Here is a 22,119-nt window from a genome sequence, read left to right on the forward strand (position 1 = left end):
CTGATCTCCTAATAACCAGGTAAACTCTTGATGTACGTGTTTCTCTCTGGTTGGAATAAATCATTCTCTCTGAGCATGTCTGCTCATCGTGGGGTAAAAACATCAGATGAGAGACAGAAACATGGAGGTAGAAAAACAAGATGAACCAAGCTGGAATACATGTCAACATCTTCCTCTATTTGTCGGCCTTGCAGAGGAAGTGTCTTTGGTTGGTGCATGGAACTTAAATAGTCCAACCAGCAACACCTGACAAGGTCAGGATGAAAGACACGGCTGAAGAGGTCTGACGAGACGCCACTTTGCAGCTGCAGAAGCTCATTAGTTCTCATTGTTTTGTCATGGTGACGTCCTCCAGCCGGGTCCAAATATATTTAATCAATTCAGTGCCAGTGTTTCTTCTGTTCTATTAAGATGAATTAAGCACTAATCCATGTGAACAGCAACATTAATCACTCTGAAACATCTTGGTTCATCTTCTTCTACTGAATAAATTCAGTGTTGTCAATAAAATCTTCTGTTTTACTTCTTGCAGATTCAAAGCTCCACAGCAGCAGAACCACCTTGTCAGCGAAGTTCTATAGTGATCAAGCATAACATTATGACCACCTTCCTAATATTGTGTAGGTCTCTCATGTGGTGACTCATCAGAGAATGGACATGGGCCTTCTGAGGGTGTCCGTGGTGTCTGCCCTCCCCTCTGCCTTTAAGAGGAGGGGCCTCTGTGGATCATCCCACAGATACTTGATCAGTTTGGGATCTAGTGAATTTGGAGGCCAGGTCAACACCTTGTGCTGTTCTTCATGTTTTTTTTTTAGTTGTTCCTAAAGTGTTTTTGTGTGTGTGTCTGTGTCAGGCTGCATCCTGCTGGGGATGGCTGCTGCCATCAAGGAGTGTCATTGCTATGGGGTGGGGGTGCCTGGTCTGGTCTAGGTGGGTGCTACATGTCTAAGTAACATCCACACCAATGAATGCCAGGTCCAGAAGTTTCCAGAACATTGAACTGTCACAAGATGGACAATGTTATTCACTTCTCCTGCCAGTGGTCATAATGTTGTGGCTGATTGGTTCATTTTATTTAGTTGGACTCTCTGATCATGAGAAAACAGAAACCCTTGAGATGATTTTCTTTCCTATAAATAAATGTGTCACCGTATGCGTTTGGTGGGCAGCAGTTGTCTGAGTGGATACTCACGTCACTGATCCACTTGGTGAAGGAGGAGGTGCGTGTGAACACCGTGGGCTTCAAGGGAGTGTTGCATCCTTGAGAGGAGACGAAGCTGGTCACGCCGTGAACGTACCATCTGCCGTCGCTGCCCTTGCAGTTCAGAGGTCCGCCTGAGTCCCCCTGAAGAGACGGAAGACGAGTGAGGACAACAGACACAAGAGGACCCTGCATCATCTACCCTTTACTGACTGCAGTATTTCAGCCTGGTCAGGATAAAGGTCTGCATTCACGTTTAAATTTACGTTAACTGCTTTCCTTTTCCTCAGATTATTATTATTATTCCAGAAATAATGCGTACGTTGCAGCCGGAGCGGATGTCACCCCCGGCGCAGACCATGGTGGTCTTCACGGTTTTGCCCCACCACTCCTTGGTGCTGCAGACGCTGTAGTCGACCACAGGGAGCAGAGCCTGCTGGAGCTTAGCGGCGATGGGACCGCCGGCTGCAGGAGGACGGAGAGGAGATGAGAGGAGATGCTTTAAAACTGTACTAAGAGGATTGCTGTAGCTGTAGAGGAGGAAGAGATGACTGTTTAATAGCAACTGTAATAAGATAATAGTGTCACAACCTTTGATAAGAATAAATATCTGCCTGTATAGTCTGAATATAAGGCAAACCTGGTACTTTGGGTGCCCCTGGAGGTCTGAGGGACCCCAGCTTAATCTGTTTAATGTCACAGAAAAAGGCTTTTATTTGATTTAACTAAACATCTACCTCAGTGAGCTTTGTCTGAAGGTTTAATTTTAGTAGTAAAGCATTAAGATACAGCACGACTACCACAACTGTACCTGGAGCTCCATCCTTGACTTACACCTTTCACGGTGTGGTGCTTGGATGTTAGGTGTCAGACAGGTAGACGGGTCCCATCTCACCTCTTTGAGTTTTAGTGATCAAGAGCAGAAAGCTCTGGGTGCTTTTTGTTGGATTAGAGGACAAGAAGTTTGCGAGGGCTTCTCTGGAGGGACGCCTCTGTCCACTCTGCTTCTTATCCTCTAGTCCAAGGACGAAAAGCTTCCACGTTTGACCTGCTACTCTCGCGTAGAGGGAGGTATGTTTGTATTTTGTCTCACATTTAGACCAGAAAGAAAAAGGCTCCCACTCATGACCGTCTGACCCCTTTGAGTTTTTGGTGATTAAGAGGAGCGAGCCAGATGTGGATGGTTTTGGTTGGATTGGACGAGAAGAAGCGTGTGAGGGTTTCTGTTTGCAAGAATGTGCAAGAATTGGAGATTAGATGTTTCCTCTTCCCTTCTGCTTTCACCCAGAATCACTTCATTCTCAAACTCTACGCCACCACTCTCGTCCTCGGCCTTCTCTGAGCCCAGGTTTGTTCCACTGCTAGTTCACTTCCCAGTAAATCATAGCTGAGGTTGAACCCCTGATGACCAGCGTGCTGTAGCATCACAAACACTCACTGTAGAGTCTCCCCCAGCCGCTGATGTAGCAGGGGTAGTTGTGAGAAAGGACCTCCTCCATCTCCGGCTCACAGGCGGGCTGAACCTTGTCGTTCAGGACGGCGGGGGAGGAAAGTTTGATCAAGGCGATGTCGTTACTGAGCGGGAAGTCACAGAGAGGAAGCGGCTGAAGGTCACGATGCTCTGTTTGCTCTTACAGTGCCGTGACCGTGCAGGGAGCCGAGTGGAAGTCTTACCCACAAGACAGGCAGTTAGTATTCCAGCGAGGGTGAACGACAATCTTCTCCACGGTTCTGATCTGCTCGTAGCCCTCCTCCACAGTGATGTCATAGTCCCCCAGCACCACGCGGTAGGTAAGAGCTCTGACACACAAACACACACACACACACACACTCCAGTTAAAACCTCACTGTGCACAATGGGACGACACAAACTAGAAGAGGGTCGGCTGGACTGTGATTCACCCGATGCAGTGACCAGCGGTCATGACCCAGCTGGGAGCGAGCAGAGTTCCTCCACAGGTGTGTCGGTAGGTGGAGCCGCTGAGGTACTGCAGAGAGATCTGGAGGGAAATATAATGGTCACTAGATGATGATCACTTTCTTGACTACAGCTCGTTCAAAATGCTGCTGCTCGACTTTTGACCGGTGCCAAAAAACAAAAGCACATTACCCCAATTTTGGCGGCATTTTCACTGGCTCCTAGTTCGCTTAAGGATTCATTTTAAAATTTTATTTATTTGTGGGATACTGTGGGATAAATAATGTGTTATCTTGTGTTATCAAATGTTGAACTCACCTGCCAGGGCCAGCTGTAGGGTCGGGCATCTTCTCCGTTCACCACACGGCTCACAGAGGGCTCGTAGGTGGGCGTACCACACCCGTAGGCTGACCACAGAGAGAGGGAGTTTCTATGTCAAACATCACCATGCATTTAATTCTTATAGATGCCATCTGCCGTGGTGCTGGTCAGGGCTCAGGGTTAGGGTTGAATAGTTTATCTGTCCAACATATTTTTCTGATCTCCTGCTACTACACCTCACATCTTTTTATGACACTATATGACACCTTCTACACTGACTGGGCAAACTGAGGAAGAGAGCCAGCTCCGTCCTGGGCCGTCCTCCGGACAAAACTGTCAAACGTCAGGAGCAACCCCTGTCACCCCCTGTATGAGACAGTTGGGAGTTTAGGAAGCTCCTTCAGCCAGAAACTGCTGCACCCACAGTCCAATAAAGAACACTTCAGGACGTCCTTTGTGTCCTCAGCAGTCAGACTCTTTAGCTTCAGCATTTCTTAGGTCTAGTGCTGAGCTTCTTTTCTTGGACATATTAAAGGACATAATACATCTGTTGATACCAACTCACCCCTGTATTAGTTCACGCCATTACCTCATGTCATTTTGGTGCAAAACTTGGTGCAACTCCTATTGGTTGCACGTGTATTCAGCCTCCTTTCCACCTTAGCCTTTACATTAACTTTTGTTTCTGCAGACTAACGCACATTTGCAGATAGTTTTGAAGACATGTATTCAATTTTGCATTTAAGTTGAACTACAGAAGTTATTTCTGAAACATTTTTTCTTTACTGAGGATAAATTAATAACAGTCTTTTACACTTGAAATCCAGAGAAATGTGCAAATAGTGGGAGGAACACTTTCTAAAGCACCAGATTTTCATTTCTCTGTGCTGCAGAGTTCCTGCTCTATCACGACTGACCGCACACCTCAGCTTCTTTTGCTCCAAAATACTTCCTGCAGCTCTAAATGTGGATTAATACACCACTGATAATAGCCTCTATTTTCTCCTGTTTGATTAAAAACTAACAGTGACACCTTTTTTCTGAAATTATTTCACCTTTTTTTAAACTAAAACATTATATTTGGGGTTAATATTTAAGGACTGACGACATCAGGAGCAACAAATAAGCTTCGGGTTGATTGTTTTTCAGTAATAAAATAAAAGATTCCTCATTAAGTGGGAACTCACCGTGAGCAGCGAACAGAAGGACCAGGGCCACTTTCATCATGGTTTCCTCTGAGAAGACGCTCTGAGCGTTCAGCAGCTTTTATATACTTCTCTCACCCGGCCGGTCTTCGTCCTGGGAATCTTTGCTCCCTGTTCCACCTGCTTCACCGGTATTTATATAACCTCTGCAGAATAAAATCAGCACACTGTGCAGGAAAATTAAACAGAATGTTTGACTTTTGGATTTAAAAAACTGGTGCTGAAGTAGAAGAACAGTCGGGGTGGAGAAAACTTCACATTTTTATCCATATAAAACCATCTTTAAACTGCTGCCATGATGTATTTCACCTTTTTTAAATTTCTTTTTTAATCTGTTTTAAAAAAACAAATCATTTAAATAAAGATTAAATCTTTTCTACATTAAATTTAGGGATTAAAGACACATGATCCAACCAAGAAATAATTTCTAGCATGTTAAAGTTTAATTTTTAATTTATTTAATCTAGTTATTGATATGTGTTTGTCTTATTAATTGATTTAGGAGTGGTTAACTTATAATAAACCAGACAAAAAAATTAACCATGAACTCCAAAATTATAATAAAAAAGTGCTAATAATTCAAAGAAAACACTTCATAAGCTCATAAATTAAATGTTTGTGCTATAATTTCCTGCAGCGACTCCAAAAGAGTAAAAATGATTTAACACATTTTGCATTTTATTCAAAAAACAGATGCAGAGAGAATGTGATGTGAGCCACAATAAACAAGTGTTCATGCATTATACATCATCACAAAGCACTGCAGCTACATTATGAGCCACATTATTCAGGCTGAAAGACAATACACCGAGCTTTGATATATTTTTTTTTAAGCCTGTGCCCTTGACATTTGCGTCAGGGAAATCTGTCCAGCAGGCGCAGGTGGAAAGAACGAAGGCGTGCCAAGATCTCCTCCAGAGCAGCAGGAGGAGCCAGAACATTCAGCCTGGTGGTGAAGGAGGGAGGGGGGGAGGGAAGGGGGGAGGAACACACAAAACACAGCGTTAACGCACAGGTAGGGACACCCCTGTGTTCAAAACAGAGAGAACATGAACGCCAGAGCACGCTGGTTCTGTTTGATGACGTCTTAGTTCATTCATGCCGAGTTAACTCTTCCTCCACCAGAGATGTACACTGTCTGGCCAAAAAAAAGGTCTCCTGGATTTAACTCAGCAAATAGGTAGGAGCCTCCTATTGGATAATTACTGCATGGGTGATTATTTTTCAGCTGACAACAAGTTATTTAACCCCAACTGATGCAATGAGTAGCTTCTCATTTCTTCAACAACCATGTCTAAAGACACATCCTGTGGTCGTGGAAAAGATGTTAGTCTGTTTGAGAAGGGTCAAATCATTGGCATGCATCAAGCAGAGAAAACATCTAAGGAGATTGAAGAAACTACTAAAACTGGGTTAAGTTCCGGAGTGATGGGGGCATCAGGGTAAGAAGAGAGGCAGATGAAGTGATACACCCATCATGCCTAGTGTCTACTGTACAAGCCTGTGGGGACAGTGCTATGATCTGGGGTTGCTGCAGTTGCTCAGGTCTAGGTTCAGCAACATTATGTGTCCAAAGAATGAGGTCAGCTGACTACCTGAATATACTGAATGACCAGGTTATTCCATCAGTGGATCATATTCCAAGATGACAATGCCAGGATTCATGGGGCTCAGATTGTGAAAGAGTGGTTCAGGGAGCATGAGACATCATTTTCACACATGGATTGGCCACCACAGAGTCCAGACCTTAACCCCATTGAGAATCTTTGGGATGTGCTGGAGAAGGCTCCTCACCTGACATGAACGTTTTTATTATCCTGTCCGTTCTCGCTGCCCGCCCCCAGACAAACACCTTCCTCCTCCAGCAGCCTCTGACAGTACAGCACATCTGCCTCCACTCCCAACATCTGGAATTAATCATGACAACGTGGCACCTTGAAGGAGTTCATGATTTTTAACCATCTGAATACTGTTTAACTTTATGCATGTATAAAATAAAATAAAAAGCTTTTTATGTGTCATATGATCATAATTAACCATTAAGGCCTATTCTACATCTGCTGAAAGAGAAACTTACGGGTCCTGTCCCTCTGGATGAATCTGAGGGGTCATGAAAGGAGGAAAAACAAACATTTTTCTATTGTATGTCTATCCATTTATCTATTTTATTGAAGAGTCGTTCAAATGAAGCAGTTTATTAAGTTTAAAGGGGAAACATGACTTGTTGCACAAGAACCACAAGCCACAGGTTTAGGAAACATTGGTTTAATCTTCAACAGTGTGTCAAAAATCATCTTTTTGTTTTTCTTTTTAATCTTTTAGCTGTCAAATAACTGCAGAAAGTATAAAGTGAAGTATAAAGTAAACAGAAAATCCATCACACGAGCAGAATATATTGACCTTGGCCTCCTCCATCATTTGAGGTGGTATATGAAGACTGGGATACAGGAAGACGCCCGCCATCGCCGGCCGGCAGCTCATCCCTTTCAAGCCATTCAGGAACTCACACGCCCGCTGAGCATTGTGGGAAAGCGTGCGTGAGGTGTGAAGAATCTCCTTTAGAAACAAAACAGATTCAGATCAAACCAGGTCAGCTGGAGAATCCCTTAAAAAAAGATAACTCAGGTCGTTACCAACCCAGCTCAAGAGGAGACCACACAAACAAAGAATATCATTTTAAATAATTCATTCATTCATTCATTCATTCATCTTCTATAACCACTTGTCCTGTGAAGGGTTGTGGGGGGCTGGAGCCTATCCCAGCTGTGTACACCCTGGACATTTTTATTTGAATCATTTTATACTTCAGGTGGCACAGTGGTGTGGTGGTTAGCACTGATGCCTCACAGCCAGAAGGTTCTGGTTTCTAATCCATCATGGTCGACTGGTTGCATCTTCTCCCTGTGTCTGGATGGGTTCTCTTCAGGTTCTCCAGCTTCCTCCCACCGTCCAAAGACATGCTGGTTAGGTTCATTGGTGATTCTAAGTTGGCCGTGAGTGTGAATGGTTGTCTGTCTCTCTGTCTTAGCCCTGTGACAGACGGCCACAAACCGACAACTGTGGTCGTTCTGTAGAGGAGGACAGTCTGATCTTTAATGAGTGCTGGCATTGGTAGCAACAAATAAGCTTCAGCATGTTTCTCTGGAGTCTGTTTGAAATTAATTTCAGACATTTTGCTAAGTGCATTGGTCGTGAAGAGTTTGCATGAAAATAATCATAAAGAATGATTTTCAAACAGTCCCTAAATTCATGGATTGTGGATAGTGTCCAAGCTGTATCTGCTGTGTTGTAACGCTACGAAATTTAAATGAATTTACGGCAGCAGTCAAAAAAATTAATAAATGCATTAAAAAAAAATAATAATAACAATAATAGTAATAATAAAAATGCAGATTTTCCTTTCGTCTTGTGTTTTTACCTGAGTTTGTGTTGTAGGAAGGATCTCCCGGTGCAGGTGGATCCATCATGACCGCCAGAGCTAGCTGTGGTAAAACTGGAGGGCTGGAAACGCTGCACGTGTTTTTTAAATACTCTTTCACTGTCGGGTCCATGTTGATGACCTCCATGTAGCCGCCTCTCAGACCACACCTGGACACAGCGTGGACACAGAGTGACAGACACAAAAGGACATGGACTAACTTTATCTTTTCATATTCTGCTTGTTGTTTGTTGTTTAGCAGTAAATTGTCTCCGTGTTATCCGTTAGCTAGCTCACAGTGAGCATCCAGACACATTAAACAACTGCTTCCATCCATCATCTGAGGACAACCATCTACTTTTTTACCTCAGTGGGACAAACATGGTTAAATAAAAGTAAAATGAAATGTGCAAAGTATTTTAGTTATTCCTATCTTTGCACACCGTCCAGAGGCAACAGCTTGTCCTCTTTTATCAAATAGAGGTTTTTGGAGGTTTATGGATGTTTGGGATTCAAATCAATAGTAAACTTCACCGACTGATGTGATTTAGCTCGATATACAGTATCTGTAAAACTATCCTGCTTGCTGTTGTGCTGTTGCAAACTTTGGGAGCTTGATACAGCAGGTACTTAAAATCAAGTATGTTGTCAGTTCTTAAAGACTTCAAGATATGGTTGTTCTCACTCTCCAACGTGGGGCGTCTTAGCATGTCACCTAGACCATGTGATGAGCTCATGTGCCCTCCAGCTGTGACTCACCTGGTCGATCTGCAGCGTGATGTGTGCAGCCAGACTCTGCAGACTCCTCGGGGCCCTGATCCCGAGCACCCGGGGGTTCACGCCCTGCACGGAGCTCATCTCTGTCCGCTGGCTGTCAGTCAGTGACACATCTGCTCAGGAGGCGGCTGTTCATCAACTAAAGACAACTGTGGAAGGAGTTCACTGTGGGAGGTGCACCCAGCGACTGAGTGACTGCTCCACCAGCCAGACAACAAGATACTCTCAAAGAGGTGGAAAAGTTGAAAGGATTTATTTGTTTTTGCTTTGATTTAATTCTTAAAACATCTTCACAGAATCTTTTGCAGCTTCTCTCAGCTTTCTCACACATTTTTTCATATTAACTTATAACTGATTTTCACACTCCGTAGCAATAGTTTGACGAGCAGCATTCAGTTAGCTATTTATTAGTAGTATTAAGCACAGTCTTGCTTTCTTTTCTCCTCTTCCACTTGTTCAGTCTCTGAGAGATACGGTAACTTATTTGCATTTTACCTAAATAGTTTGACATGTGGCGGCAGATTGGTGTTGTGGTTAGGTGATGCCTCACAGCATGTCAAGTTAAGTCAAGTCAAGTCAAAGTACATTTCTAAAGTGCAATTAGAATCAACTTCAGTTGAACCAAAGTGCTGCAAAAGCAGAACAATATAAAACAAATAGAGTTAAAATAAGCAATAAAACATCAAATAAAAACACATGTAAAACTGTCAATTAAAAAAAAAAAAAAAAAAAAAAACTGTGTTAGCGAAATTAAATCCAAGATATCCTGCTCAACTTGGACCGGAGGCCGGTGAGAAGAAGTGGGTTTTCAACAATGATTTTAAATGCTCCACACTCTGGGCAGATTTGATATAAAAGGGTCGGCTGTTCCAGAGTTTTTATTGATTGTTTAAATCATATTTACCTGCAGACATGTTTATTTATTTAGAGATAAAATCTTTTTGTTCCTTTAACTGGAAAAATTGTTGGTAAAAGAGTTTGTAGGTATTTTTTAATCTTTCTTAAAACCATCGTTGGACGTGTCTACTGATTTCTCTGTTGTATTTAAACAGTTTATGTTTTTTAGGAGCTTTTCAATGTTAAAGGGATCACACTCAGTTCTTTCAATTGTGGATTTATTAAGATGCATTTACTTTCACTCAAACAATCACTGACGGAAGGTAAAAAGAACCATTGACTGTATTGACACATATTGTCACATTTACATATTATCGCGGCTTTCTTAAAATTCAAGTGTTTGGCTAGAAGCTTTGGTTAGAAAGTTGATTTGTTTCCCTGCTTGTCTTTGTCCCCTGGATCATGGCATCTGTCCACGAAGCGAAGGTGGAAGGAACCGAGACGAGCCAGGACCTCCTCGAGGGTGTCCGGAGGAACAAGAACACACAACCTGGGAAACAGGAAACCCATGAGAGTCACGTGTTTGAGAAAATCCAACATATAACAGATAAATACGTCTTTAACTTGTGTTACCTCAGATGGTGGCTGCCAGTCGTGCCTCCATGCTGACCTGCACCCACAAGCACAGCCTCCTCCTCCAGTAACTTCTGACAGTACAGAACAACAGCATCCACCCCCAGCGTCTAAAACAGACATGTGAATTAGACGGTTACTTACTAAAGTCTTTGCCATAACCTGTTTTATTTAGGTAGCGATCAATATGGAGGATCCTGTTTTCTTCTCCAATGAATGGTGCCCATAACGACCCATTATCTGCCAAATATTCCAGTCTCAGGGTGTGTACGGGGCTGGAAGGTGATTATCTGGTTGTTAACAGACTCTATTCATGCACAACCCCCACAGACGTTCCTATTTAAACCCCAACTCCCCATCGCTGAAGAAGCTATTGGATGAAATACCTAGAAGAAACTCTACAGGTCCAGTTGCCCTTCTTTCAGCTTGTTTATTTTTTGGGGGTATACTTTGACCTGGATGACTGAGAACCTTCACAGAAGAGTAGTTAAGGCTTTAGTAGTTGGGTGTTCATCAATATGTGTTCTTGTCTCTACTTGCAGATTTGTGAAACATCAGCAGCAGCTGCCAAATATACCGTTCCAATCTAAAGTATTCATCTGGCCTAGTTCTTTGGAAACGCGTGTGTGGACTTGGTGCAGCCTGGTATCCCAGAATGCATCTTGTGTCATCAAGTTACGCTGCTGTTCCAATTTCAGATTGACTGCCCTGCAACTTCTCGCCCCTCCAGAGTTGGAACTTCACAATCAAACTCGTCTGAAGTCTGAAGTGCCACGTACTTGGTAATGATTATTGGCCAAAAGGCTGAGCTGCTGAAACACAGACTGGAAAAAAAGTGGACGTCGTGACAGCTCCTCAAAAATGAAGCCAAAAGCATGCAGAGCTCCTCCGGGTGGCTGGCTGCAGTATAGGTCATAAGTCCCGCCCTCCTCCATGTTAGTGGAGGGAACTTGGGTCATTATGTGATGCTATGAAGACAAACTTGCCGTGTCCCACGGATTCTAGAGTCAGTTTTGACCGATGGGAGTAAGTGGAGACCTGTCGGCCATTTTTTTCTACGGTCTATGTACCGAACTGATAAATGTCAGCCATCTAGTGGCTACTGGTGGTATTACTACTGCATGGCACGTGGCCTCTCCTGCTGCTCTAAAAGCCTTTGTGTTTCAACAGCCTTTTATCTAACTGCAGTCGGATGCAGTCAATGGTTGACTGTTGGCACGTCACTGATTAACTTTATGTTAAAGGTTATGTTAAATTATGCTGAACAGAAATGTGTCTGTGTGTACAGAGGACAGCGAGCAGTGCAGTGATTATTATATATACGTTAGAGATCAAATAGCTGCTTTTGGTCTTTTAAAATGTTGATGCAGGCTCTACCTCTTGTGGAACTGTGGAAAAACCTTGGTATGGTCTTTTAAACTTATACCATATTAAATTCCCACCTTGGCCTGCTCTCTAATCTCAGCTGGTAACCGCAGACAGGGATAAAGGTAGATCCCACCCATCACTGGCTGACAGGTCATCCCAGGTAGACCGTTCAGGAGCTCCTGAGCACGCTGTGCATTGTGGGACAGAGTGGCCCGAGTGAGGAGAGTCTCCTTCAGTGGACAGAAACACAGAGAGCTGATTATAAGTCGTAGTAATAAGTAATAAGACGCGGGACGTCAGCAGCTGCTCTTGGTGTTTCCTCACCTGCGTGTATGTGTCGTACGAAGCGTCTCCGGGCGTCGGTGGGTTGATCATGAGATCCAGAGCCAGCTGACCCGTGACTGGAGTGTTGATATCGGTGCACAGCATGGTGTCTGCAAAATGCATCACCTCCGGGTCCATGTTGACTATCTCCATGTATCCTGCTCTCAGACCACACCTGGGACGCACATGCACGATTTTATGACGTTTTTACTTGTGTCTAAGAAAGGCTGTTTGCGTTGGGTGCTTTGAGGTGGGGAAAATTTGGAAGACAGAGTCTGAACTCACTCTCCCATGCTGCTGCAGGATAAGGAGTGGAAGGACACCAGCTCAACTGTCTCTGTGTACTCTTTGTCCATCTCAAACAGGACTTTCTTATAGGACACAAACTCTCTGTCTGGTCCGAACACGCTGTCCTGATACACCTGGAGGGCAGAGAAAAAGGAAGTGATGGATAAGTAAACCCTTCTCATCACTGAGCCCAGTCTGAAGAGTTCATGATCACCTCGTCCACTAACAGCAGCAGTCTCTCAGCTGCTGCGAACCTGATCACGTCCTCTATTGACTTCCTGTCCTGCACATGACCTAGAACCACAAACAGCAGCAGAAACAGTGATGACAGCACGGTGCATTTAATTCAACTGCTGTGTGTTTATTTACCTGTGGGGTTTCCTGGGTTGCTGAGGTAAATGGCTCTGGGCTCACAGCGCCCTCTAGCGGCCGTTAAAGCTCGGTGCAGCTCGTCCAGGTCGACGGCCCATCCTCGCTCCTCTATCAGCGGGTAGGGCACCAGAGTCACCTGGGCCTCATCCAGCACAGCCGGCAGAGTGTGTGGCCATGGGACGGGGGTCAGCACAGCGGATCGAGTGTCCCCCTCCCCACAGGCCAGCAGCTTTAACACAACCTGAACACAGCATCGTGCATTGACCTGACCCTTCATCTATGATTTGACATAAACATGATGATGCTAAAGAGTGCTTGTTTTAAAAATAAAACTGTAATTGTGGATCATCCCACAGATACTTGATCAGTTTGGGATCTAGTGAATTTGGAGGCCAGGTCAACACCTTGTGCTGTTCTTCATGTTTTTTTTTTTAGTCGTTCCTAAAGTGTTTTTGTGTGTGTGTCTGTGTCAGGCTGCATCCTGCTGGGGATGGCTGCTGCCATCAAGGAGTGTCATTGCTATGGGGTGGGGGTGCCTGGTCTGGTCTAGGTGGGTGCTACATGTCTAAGTAACATCCACACCAATGAATGCCAGGTCCAGAAGTTTCCCAGCAGAACATTGAATTGTCACAAGATGGTCATAATGTTATTTACTTCTCCTGTCAGTGGTTTTAATGTTGTGGCTGATCGATGTATATATTTCTGCCTTTCAGTTAAATAGAGATTATTATTCATATTCGTACCATCAAGGCCCGCTGAGAACCAGCAGAAATAAAGATGTTTTCAGGGTATGAAGGAACGCCAGCGTCTCGTCTGGAGATGAACTCAGCGATGCTTCGTTTGACATGAAGCAGCCCAGAGGAGGCAGTGTATGAACCTGTGGATCAGTTTATAAGACATCATATTTATAAACTCATCAAGTTAAATGTCTGTCACGTTTCTTTTTTCCAGTGCTCACCCACGCTTCCTCCATCACAGGCCTCCAGCAGCCTCCGAGCTCTGAGCTTGACATCCAGAGGAAGACTTGTGTCTTCCAGCAGCTGAGGGTAGAGACACACGGCCAAGACCTGAGACAACAGACCAGGTCCAGAGGGAGCAGAGTGAGAAAGAGGCCAGAGGATGAAAGGTTTGTTGAACCGAGAAAACTTACCTGTCGGACAAATGAGACGGGCTTCATTCCTGCTCTTTGAGGATCAGCTGAGCTGACATCAATCACCTCTTTAAAGGGTTCCTGCGCCCCCTGCAGGAGGACACGTGTCAGTGCAGGACAAAATGCACTTTGACACAAGGATAAGTTCTGGTTCTAGGACTAGTTCCAGGAACCAGGACAGGCTTTAATTTTTTCAAGTTTCAGCAAGGACATTGCACCTCCACAGCAAAAGACTTCTTCTATTTCTTCATAGAACAAAGTAAACGCTAATGCTGCAGCAAATTTTATACTTTAAAACATTATTCACGTTTTGTTTCATGAACCTGAACAAGCTGTAAATATCTCTGAGTCTGAATTGTGTTATATTTCAAGATTTGGATTATATCTGGCATCAAAAAGCTCTTTTTTAATGTCTGTTTGCTTCTTTTCACTTTCACAAAAAAACCAACATACACTATATATAAGTGAGCTGGAACTTACCAGTGAGATCTCTTGTGTGATTTGTGCAGCCAGACTCTGCAGAGCACCCTGTGAGGAGACTCTGATCCCCCTCACTCTGGGATTCACATGCTGCAGGGAAGTCATCGTCGTTTTGTTGTAACGGTTTTGATTTAAATGTCAAAACTATTCACTTAGACCTCTAGCAATCGCCACCTGTCAGGCAAGTGAGATCTTTATGCAAAACCCTCTCCTCATGCATGATAGAGAGTGAGAGAGAGAGGTGAATGTCTAACTAATGTACCATGAAAAAGGTTGAAATGTGACCTCAGTTGGATGCGTAATCCTTTTTCCTACATTTTCTGCTCCGTTCACCAGAACTCCTCGATCTCTGAGGTGGACTTTGTACGCCTCAAACCTTTTCTGTCTTTGAATCCTTTAAACTTCCTGTTTGAAAGCCTTTTAACAGTGACAAACGTCCACTCGCCACAAGTACATGAAAGAGCTTTATTAACTGGAAACTTGCACAGGATTTGAAATGCAGAGTAATAATACTGGACAGTTAGCGCAGGTTACAGGGAGAAAAGACAACTTTGAGTCAAATCGCCTAGTACACGATGGCTATAGGCCAAGAGGATGACCTTTGCATAGAAGTCCCGACGCGGTGCAGCCACGGCGAGGGGAGAGAGAGAGAGGTTTTATGTCTATGGGGACGTTTAAAGGGAACACAATATTCATTTCTACATAAAGTTACAGTGTCTTCAGTCTGAAGTCCGTTCTTTCATCTACGAAAACAGGATCTACGCCTGCCTGATAAATAAAAGAAGTTATATACAATGAGAAATTAGACAGGGGGAGGGGGAGGAGCTACAAGGGGTGGGAGGGGTTAGATATGAAGCCATGCAGTGGGTCCGATCAACTTTTGGCAGATCCGGGACCAGTTGAGCCACACCTGTTGATTAGTGCCAGGTGATGGAGCGCAATCCTGGCCACGTGGTTTCCGATGCGGGTAAAAAGAGTGCTTTACTAGTTTTTTCCGTGGTAGCCCTTGATTTTTGTCGTATAAGGTGAACACACCTGAGCCCCCGTGCAGGTGACATCCAGTGGGGGAGGGGTGGGGGAGCTCCTCTCTTCTCCTCCCCACCCCCCACCCTGCTCGCTGCAGGTAGTATAGATACATTTAGAGCCCTTAGAAGAAGTATTAAAAGACCTTGTCGGCGGTTTGGTGAGGATTTGTTTGACACAGTTTGTCCAGTTTGTGCTCTCCCAGGTGGGACAGGAAGGTCGGGATGGGCGGAGTTTATGTGATCACCCACAGAAAAAACAAAAAGAAACAAAAAAACAGACCTGGTCTTGATTTCAGTCTTTAAATCCCTTTAAACCCATTTCATGAGTAGTGGTCCGAGCCAAACGAGTGCGTTCCTCCTTCAGTTCGTTAGTAGTCTTCTTCCCTTTGAGGGCGACTACAGCATTCCAGTTGTAGAGAAAAAGCAGTTTTATTTTTTTACTCTCTAAAAGAATTTACAAAGAGCAACAACAAAAGGCACATACAGGAGTTTTCCTTTTTGCTACGCGTGCCCACTGCTCCCTCTGTCCATCCCAATATCAAAATGTTTGTTTTTCGTTCCTCACATTTATGTAACCTGAGTTATTCGTCTCCCTTTTTATCCAGTTTTTCTCACTAGAGGCTGAAACACAGCGAGAGCAAATTTTACGAGCTTCCGACGTCAGTTCTCTCTCGATTCTTCATGAAATTTTGCACATCTTTACAGCAAACTCTGCTAATGTGTAAGTTAAAGTTACGGCCTTTTGTTCCAGTAGCCTGCATCCATACGTTTAATTATTTGTTAATTTACAGACTGATTTCTTGATTAAATCACTAGTTTTATTGAATCAATGTCAGGAAAATAGTTTCTCTTTTAGTTCAATTTCCATTTTTTATCTGACCCAGCTGTTTAAAAAATGATCCACTGATTATTTGAAAAACAGCGAGTCCAGTTTGCTCTTCCTGTGTTTCAGCCTTCAGTCCATGATTGTTTTTATAGCTTTATTTTTTGTGTTTCTTGAGTCCATGAGATGTTCCTGTTTGTCGCCTCTTCGTCCGTAGCATAGAGCGGCGCTATAATATGTTCATTTTCTTTCTTTTTTTGTTTGTTTTACAATTATAAATGGATTGCATGTTGCTGCTGCAGAGACTAGAGCCGCTTTGTTCACATGTGGGGCTGCTGCCGCCGCTGCACAGCACGTCATGCACCGTTTATGTGGAGGTCGGCGCTCTCTGGTGGACGGGAGGATTAACTGCGCTTTGCTGCCACCTGCTGCCTCAGCTTCTCCCTCCTCTTCTTCTCCATCAGCCTGGAAAAGTGAGGGGGGAAAAAAAGATATTGTGAGTTTGAGACTTTATGGTTAAACTTCCAAAAGACACTTCCACACAAACATTTGAGTTATTTCCTAGCACATGAACTGAACTTTGAACTAGTTCTTGTTTAGTGTGAATTTGCACAACAGTAGTCTACCCATATTTTTGACCTTTACCCAAAAAAAGACCTTTACTTAACTCTCAAACAACCTTGTAAAGAAGTGAGGACCAGCTAAAATGTCCTCACTTTGCACAAACACCCTCATTTTGATTGTGGTCCTCAGAAAGATAGCTGTACAAGACCACACACACACACACACAGGTTTGTTTGTTTTGTTCTTGCACTATTCCCTGATATAAAAAAAGAACAATAAGTCCTCAGGCTTGAAAACTTGGAATCACTTTCATCTACTTAACATTTCGGCCCCTTTTCTAAAATCGATCACCGCGTCGTCGGCCCTCGCTCACCTGCGGTTCCGGGCCTCCACCAGCTCGCTCAGCTGGTCCTGAGCCGCTCGGAGCTCCTCCAGACTCTGCTGGTAGCTCAGGTCCACCGAGCCCGACCTCTCCAGGAGAGACACGTGGTTGGACAGCTCGCTGGTTCGGTCCCGTAGCCGCTGGATGGACGTGTACAAGTTCTCGTCGTCTTCTTCCTGTGGGACACAGCGTGGACGGAGAATGCGGCGGTCAGATGAGGCAGGCGGCGTTTACAACGTGAGTGATGAGAAAAGGTAATAATTCCTGTGTGGACTCAGGATGGTTAGTGGGCTATGTTCTTCCATGGATATAAAAGTGTTCTGTACCTTTGCATTTACGATCTCTATATGAACCAGAAGTGAAGCCAACTCCAGCTCCTCACTGTAGCTGTTCTTTAGAGGTATGCTCCTGTAGCCTGGTGACACACGGACAAACAAATTCAGAATACAGACGAAACAGACAGAACTGTTAAAGCGCAAAGTGTCCGGTGAATGCGCTCACCTGTTCGCAGCAGGCGGACGGGGTAGGTGGCCTGTGCCAGGAAGTTGGGGTCGCTGAACATGTCCTCCTCGTAGACGGTGAAGCGCAGGAAGGAGAAGGTGGGGTTGTGGATGTCGAACACGAACTGCCTCTGCACCCACACGGGATTCAGGCCGTTATCGGCTGGAAGGAGAGACGGTTAACACGCGGTCAGGGCACACGTAAAGAAACCGATGAAGCTTCACACCACCGCTGCTCGAGCTGTCGTCTTACCTACAACGTCCGTCTTACATTTACAGCTGTCGTAATCGGCTCCGCAGATTTCCACCTCCACGAAGGGGCAGACGATGCTGCGCCCGTTTTTAGGCAGGTGGCGAGCTCCCAGCACCTGAGAGAGACGGATGCATGAGTAAGTGAGACACTGGGAGAAAGCTATAACTCTGAAGAGGAAACAGAGGTGTGTCTGCACAGGAAAATCACTACCCAGAGTTGGATAAGATTACATGGACACTTACATGGATATTCTTCTATTAATCAGAACAGACTGGCCTGATCAGGTCGATGGTGGTGGTGTAAACATTTGATAATCTGATATATAACCATGTAAACTCGTGATGTGCAGGTTTCTCTTTGGTTATTAGAATAAATCCATTCTCTCTGAGCATGTCTGCTCCACGTGGAGTAAACATCAGGTGAGGGACAGAAACATGAAGGCACATCTCACTCATCTTCTTCTATCTAATGAATTTAATACTGGAGACAATAAAGTTGGGAAAGATATTTTATATTTTCAGCAGATCTGAACAAAAAAATTCTACAGGGATTGATGTTTTGAGGCATGTAAACATAGATCATTTTATGTAAACCACAGACGGTAGAACGTCTCCACGTCCTCCCATCGGTCAAATTGACGCTAGGATCTTGGGGATATGGGCGTCGCCATTTTGCAAGTTTTGAGATTGCGTTTAGTAAACACTGTTCTCTGGTCTTGATCCCTTTTTCCTATGGGACTGCTTCATGGCAACTGTCAATCATCGTGATGTCACATCCTGTTTTTTTATCGTCCAATAACTAAAACGAAACTTCTCAGAAGAACTCTTGAACATATTAACTATCTAAAAAAACAATCCTTAAAACAAATGTATTTGATGTGCACTTTAAGTTTGGTCCAAGTCCCACCCACTAACATGGAGGAGGCGGAGCTTAGGAGCTATACTGCAGCCAGCCACCAGGGGGAGCTCCACATGCTTTGGCTTCATTTTTAAGGAGCTGTCATGGCGTCCATTTTTTTTTCTACAGTCTATGACGTAAAGCAGCTCAGTAAAATTTTTTGAATCAGAATAATTTAATTTGTAGTCACAGTTTAGTGAATCTGACCTGTAACTGGACGGTTATCGGCTCCACGTGCAACGTGTCCTTGTCGAAAGGGTCGAAGGCGTCGTCCCTCATGACTTCAGGCTGGGGAACGTAGCCGCTGCCTCCTCCGAGCATGAACAAGGCCTGGTTCAGCTGCATGGGTTTATCTACAAAATACATACATATCACTGGCATAAGTAACGAGCAACTAACCTTAGTAACCCGTAAAGAGCCCAAGAGACTTTTAATATGGATGTTAAAGTGAAGCTACTATTATATACTGAACCAAGTACCTCTGGATACTTCTGAAGGTATTTGAATGACTGGAAAATATTAATAAGTGTTTTTATCTTTGAGTGGAAAAGCAGAAAATGTTTTGTAAAGACGTTACCACTGCTGAACTAGTCAAATTTCTTGTTTCATTAGTTAATTTTTAATCTTTTCTATCAGTTCTGTGTCTCTGTGTCTCTGTAAAAAGACTTCCTGCTGTGTAATGACTCTGTGGACACGTCCACACTGACTGACCCGGGGTCTGAAAGTTGAGCGCGACCAGCTGCGAGCCACAGAGCCACATGGGCAGCGGGTCGTAGTTGGATGAGTCGAGCCTCTGTCCTCTGGGGTAAACTCTGGAGAGCTGGCGCCGGTTGTACTGCAGGAAGCGCTTCCCTCGGGTGCGAGTCGCAAACTTCTCCGCCTTCGTCTCCGGGAAGGAGGACATGTCCCGGTAACACGCCCGCTCTGTCCCGATCTCTGCAGATTAAAGACCAAGTTAGACGCTCGAGCACAAAACTTTTTTTTTTTTTTAAAAAGGTGATTGGAGTTTGATCCTTACTGTCCTCGTTGAACGGGACAGGTCTGCAGTAAACCACCAGCTCAGACAGCTCCACCGCGATCTTCTTCCTCCTCTCCATCTGTTTCTCCTCCTGCATCTGTTACCATGGAGACAAGACAACCGCGTCATTAAGTCAGAGATGACGACAACTAGGAAATCACCACCAGAACAAACTAAAGACATTTTTTATTTGCTTTTATAATAAAATGTAAAGCCTCAGATGTTTGTCACCATCAGGAAAAGTACTCCCAAACTTAATCACTTTAGATAACGGGGATGTTTTGCAAATATTTCCAGTCACGGGACAAACAAAAGTCACCACTGACCCGTGCGTCTGCGTTCTGCGCCGCCTCCCTGATCTTGCCGACCCAGCCGGTGACATCCTCCAGGCTGTCGGCCGCCACGTCCAGGGTCTGGACCGGGTGAGAGGAGAGCTGCTGGGAGTGGATGGTGAACACGAAGGGCCGCGAGTTCTTCCCGTCTTTATGCACCACTGGATGGGTCGATGGATGGATGGGGGGGCAACGAGAGAATAAACAGGGATTAACCTCTATTGAGCCGCTAATCGTTGCGTTTGCAAATCTTCATCTTGTGAATAGAAGTAAACTGAAGCTGTGAATCAGCGCGGAAACAAAGAACTACTGAAAGATCAGACTTTAAGAATAGATCACTAATATAACTGGACAGAATTAAAAGTGTTTCTGTTATTTAGTCTAGCCTTTTTTAAACTAATGCTGAATACTATAACCTACATGGAGCTAGGTTTTAGTGCAGGACTGTTATATTAGAAAGAATTGTCACTCGTTTACCTAATGAACTGGCAAGTGTGTGCATTTTGCATTTTACACAAGAGGTTTAGTAGTCTGGAGGCCAGATAGACTTCCCCCACCCACAAAATGATTGCGGGGGAAAGTTGGTCTGGACTCTTATTATCATACAACAGCATCTGGCTCTGATTAGACGTAAGACTATCCAATTGAGGCAGAGGTCTTTTCTTATTTTCTTCTTTTTTAATTATTAGATTGTGACTACAACTACTTGCAAGTCAGGAGGAACAAGTTGTCAACATCGACTATATAAATGCGGTGATTTCTGTTGACTAGTTGCGTCGTTGGTGTCCATCCACAAATAAGGCAGATCCCACTACCAGGAAAAAACAAATAGGGCGGAAAAAGCTTAAATCCATGTGGGAGTTTAGTTAAACAGATACCCTGTAAGTTGTACGCTTAGTTAAATCACCCAATCCACCAGTAATTTGAATTATTTGAAAAAATAACCACTTGCTGTAACCCTAGCTGCAGGATATATCTACTGTACTTTGAATGCGCCTCATTTATTTTCAGAGAGTCTGTTTTCTCACCGACATGGCAGCTGGGCACGTCGATGAAGCCCTTGAGGAAAGTGCCCAGAGGACTGTTCTCTGTGGACTGAGACGACACGAGAAAAACTCATATTTAGTTCACAGTTTACAATCACGAAGGCGCGGCGATCTGTGCGTTTGAGTCCGAGCTCACCGCCTCGTCCAGCTCTCTGGTGGGCGAGCTGGGAACCTCCTCCACGTAGTTGGCAGGAAACCACAGCTGCTTCTTTCCGCCGTAGTCGCCCCTCCACCTGAGGACGACAGCCCGAAGATCAGTGTTCAACGTTTAACGCACAGCGCAGCAGAACGGGGTCACCCTGTTCAACCTGAGCACAGAACTCACCAGCCGCCCTCCTGCTTGTCCACGTTCAGGATGAGCGCCTGTTTGGGGAAACAGAGCTCGTCTTCTCTCTGAGCTCTGTAGTCGTACAGGGCTTTGACCGTGCACTGAAAGGAGAATCATCAGTGTGAGCAGATATCATCCCGGCAGGTTTGCTTGTGATTTGTGTAAATGTCATGTCTATACGCATTGACACCGAGCTTACACAGTATTATAGAAACAAGAGGTAATTTCCTCTATTGAGTTAAGAGCTGTCGGTCTGCAGGACGGCCCCACAAGAACTGCAGATGAACATTTTTCCTGCTTCTAGCATCAACTCAGCTGCTGCCTGTAATATCCCACCCACTGACACTCACTTTACCTGTCAGTGGTCATAATGTTATGGCTGATTGGTTGTATTTCACAGTATGTTTTAGGTCTGGCCACTCGGGGGCGCCAAAGTCAATTAAAGTTAAACTACGGTGTTTCCATTAATTTTTTTTTTTCTCCTTCTTTCGTTTTCATTTCTGATCACCGCTCTCCTCTTTCCTTTCATACCTTTTTCCCGTCAGACTCTCGTCTTAGTTTCGCCATCAGCCCCTTTAATCAGCACAATGAACTGTACTTTGCACTTGCTGTGCTGCTGCTGCTTCAAGTCTTTACAAGTGTACATTCACTGCCGACAG

At 44.4% G+C, this 22,119-nt stretch overlaps 4 protein-coding genes across 4 annotated transcripts in view; all 4 read right to left on the reverse strand.

Moving 5' to 3' along the window:
- Window positions 1–1,075: 1,075 nt before the first annotated feature.
- Window positions 1,076–4,667, reverse strand: LOC311491113 (proproteinase E-like; the record flags this gene model as incomplete). Its single annotated transcript, XM_084548977.1, has 7 exons — window positions 1,076–1,345; window positions 1,524–1,666; window positions 2,640–2,776; window positions 2,876–3,001; window positions 3,104–3,201; window positions 3,438–3,526; window positions 4,628–4,667. The coding sequence occupies 7 exons, from the start codon at window positions 4,665–4,667 to the stop codon at window positions 1,076–1,078; spliced, it is 903 nt and encodes a 300-aa protein (XP_084405103.1).
- A 685-nt stretch (window positions 4,668–5,352) lies between these two features.
- On the reverse strand, window positions 5,353–14,397 carry LOC311491114 (alanine aminotransferase 1-like; the record flags this gene model as incomplete). Its single annotated transcript, XM_084548978.1, has 14 exons — window positions 5,353–5,591; window positions 6,440–6,552; window positions 7,046–7,214; window positions 10,120–10,227; window positions 10,311–10,420; window positions 11,753–11,908; window positions 12,003–12,177; window positions 12,288–12,424; window positions 12,505–12,584; window positions 12,660–12,903; window positions 13,406–13,539; window positions 13,621–13,729; window positions 13,813–13,902; window positions 14,293–14,397. The coding sequence occupies 14 exons, from the start codon at window positions 14,395–14,397 to the stop codon at window positions 5,501–5,503; spliced, it is 1,821 nt and encodes a 606-aa protein (XP_084405104.1). The 3' UTR covers window positions 5,353–5,500.
- LOC311490341 (uncharacterized protein) lies at window positions 6,565–9,127 on the reverse strand. Its single transcript, XM_084547786.1, has 3 exons — window positions 8,823–9,127; window positions 8,064–8,233; window positions 6,565–7,713 (listed from the first exon to the last, which is right to left on the reverse strand). Exons 1-3 carry the CDS (start codon window positions 8,919–8,921, stop codon window positions 7,512–7,514), a joined length of 471 nt encoding a protein of 156 aa, XP_084403912.1. The 5' UTR covers window positions 8,922–9,127; the 3' UTR covers window positions 6,565–7,511.
- Window positions 14,398–14,743: 346 nt separating the features above from the next.
- LOC311490159 (1-phosphatidylinositol 4,5-bisphosphate phosphodiesterase gamma-1-like) overlaps window positions 14,744–22,119 on the reverse strand; it is a 31,422-nt gene continuing 24,046 nt past the window's right edge. Inside the window, exons 21-32 of the mRNA XM_084547517.1 lie at window positions 21,458–21,561; window positions 21,269–21,365; window positions 21,115–21,181; window positions 20,081–20,247; window positions 19,755–19,851; window positions 19,448–19,672; window positions 18,944–19,089; window positions 17,840–17,954; window positions 17,588–17,749; window positions 17,413–17,501; window positions 17,078–17,262; window positions 14,744–16,605 (exon numbers count right to left, since the gene is read on the reverse strand). Of these exons, the coding sequence (XP_084403643.1) occupies window positions 16,545–16,605; window positions 17,078–17,262; window positions 17,413–17,501; window positions 17,588–17,749; window positions 17,840–17,954; window positions 18,944–19,089; window positions 19,448–19,672; window positions 19,755–19,851; window positions 20,081–20,247; window positions 21,115–21,181; window positions 21,269–21,365; window positions 21,458–21,561 (1,515 nt within the window). The 3' untranslated portion in view covers window positions 14,744–16,544. The remainder of the gene's footprint in view (window positions 16,606–17,077; window positions 17,263–17,412; window positions 17,502–17,587; window positions 17,750–17,839; window positions 17,955–18,943; window positions 19,090–19,447; window positions 19,673–19,754; window positions 19,852–20,080; window positions 20,248–21,114; window positions 21,182–21,268; window positions 21,366–21,457; window positions 21,562–22,119) is intronic.

Source organism: Chelon labrosus (genome assembly GCF_963514085.1).
Source record: "Chelon labrosus genome assembly, chromosome: 7".
Taxonomy (NCBI): domain Eukaryota; kingdom Metazoa; phylum Chordata; class Actinopteri; order Mugiliformes; family Mugilidae; genus Chelon; species Chelon labrosus.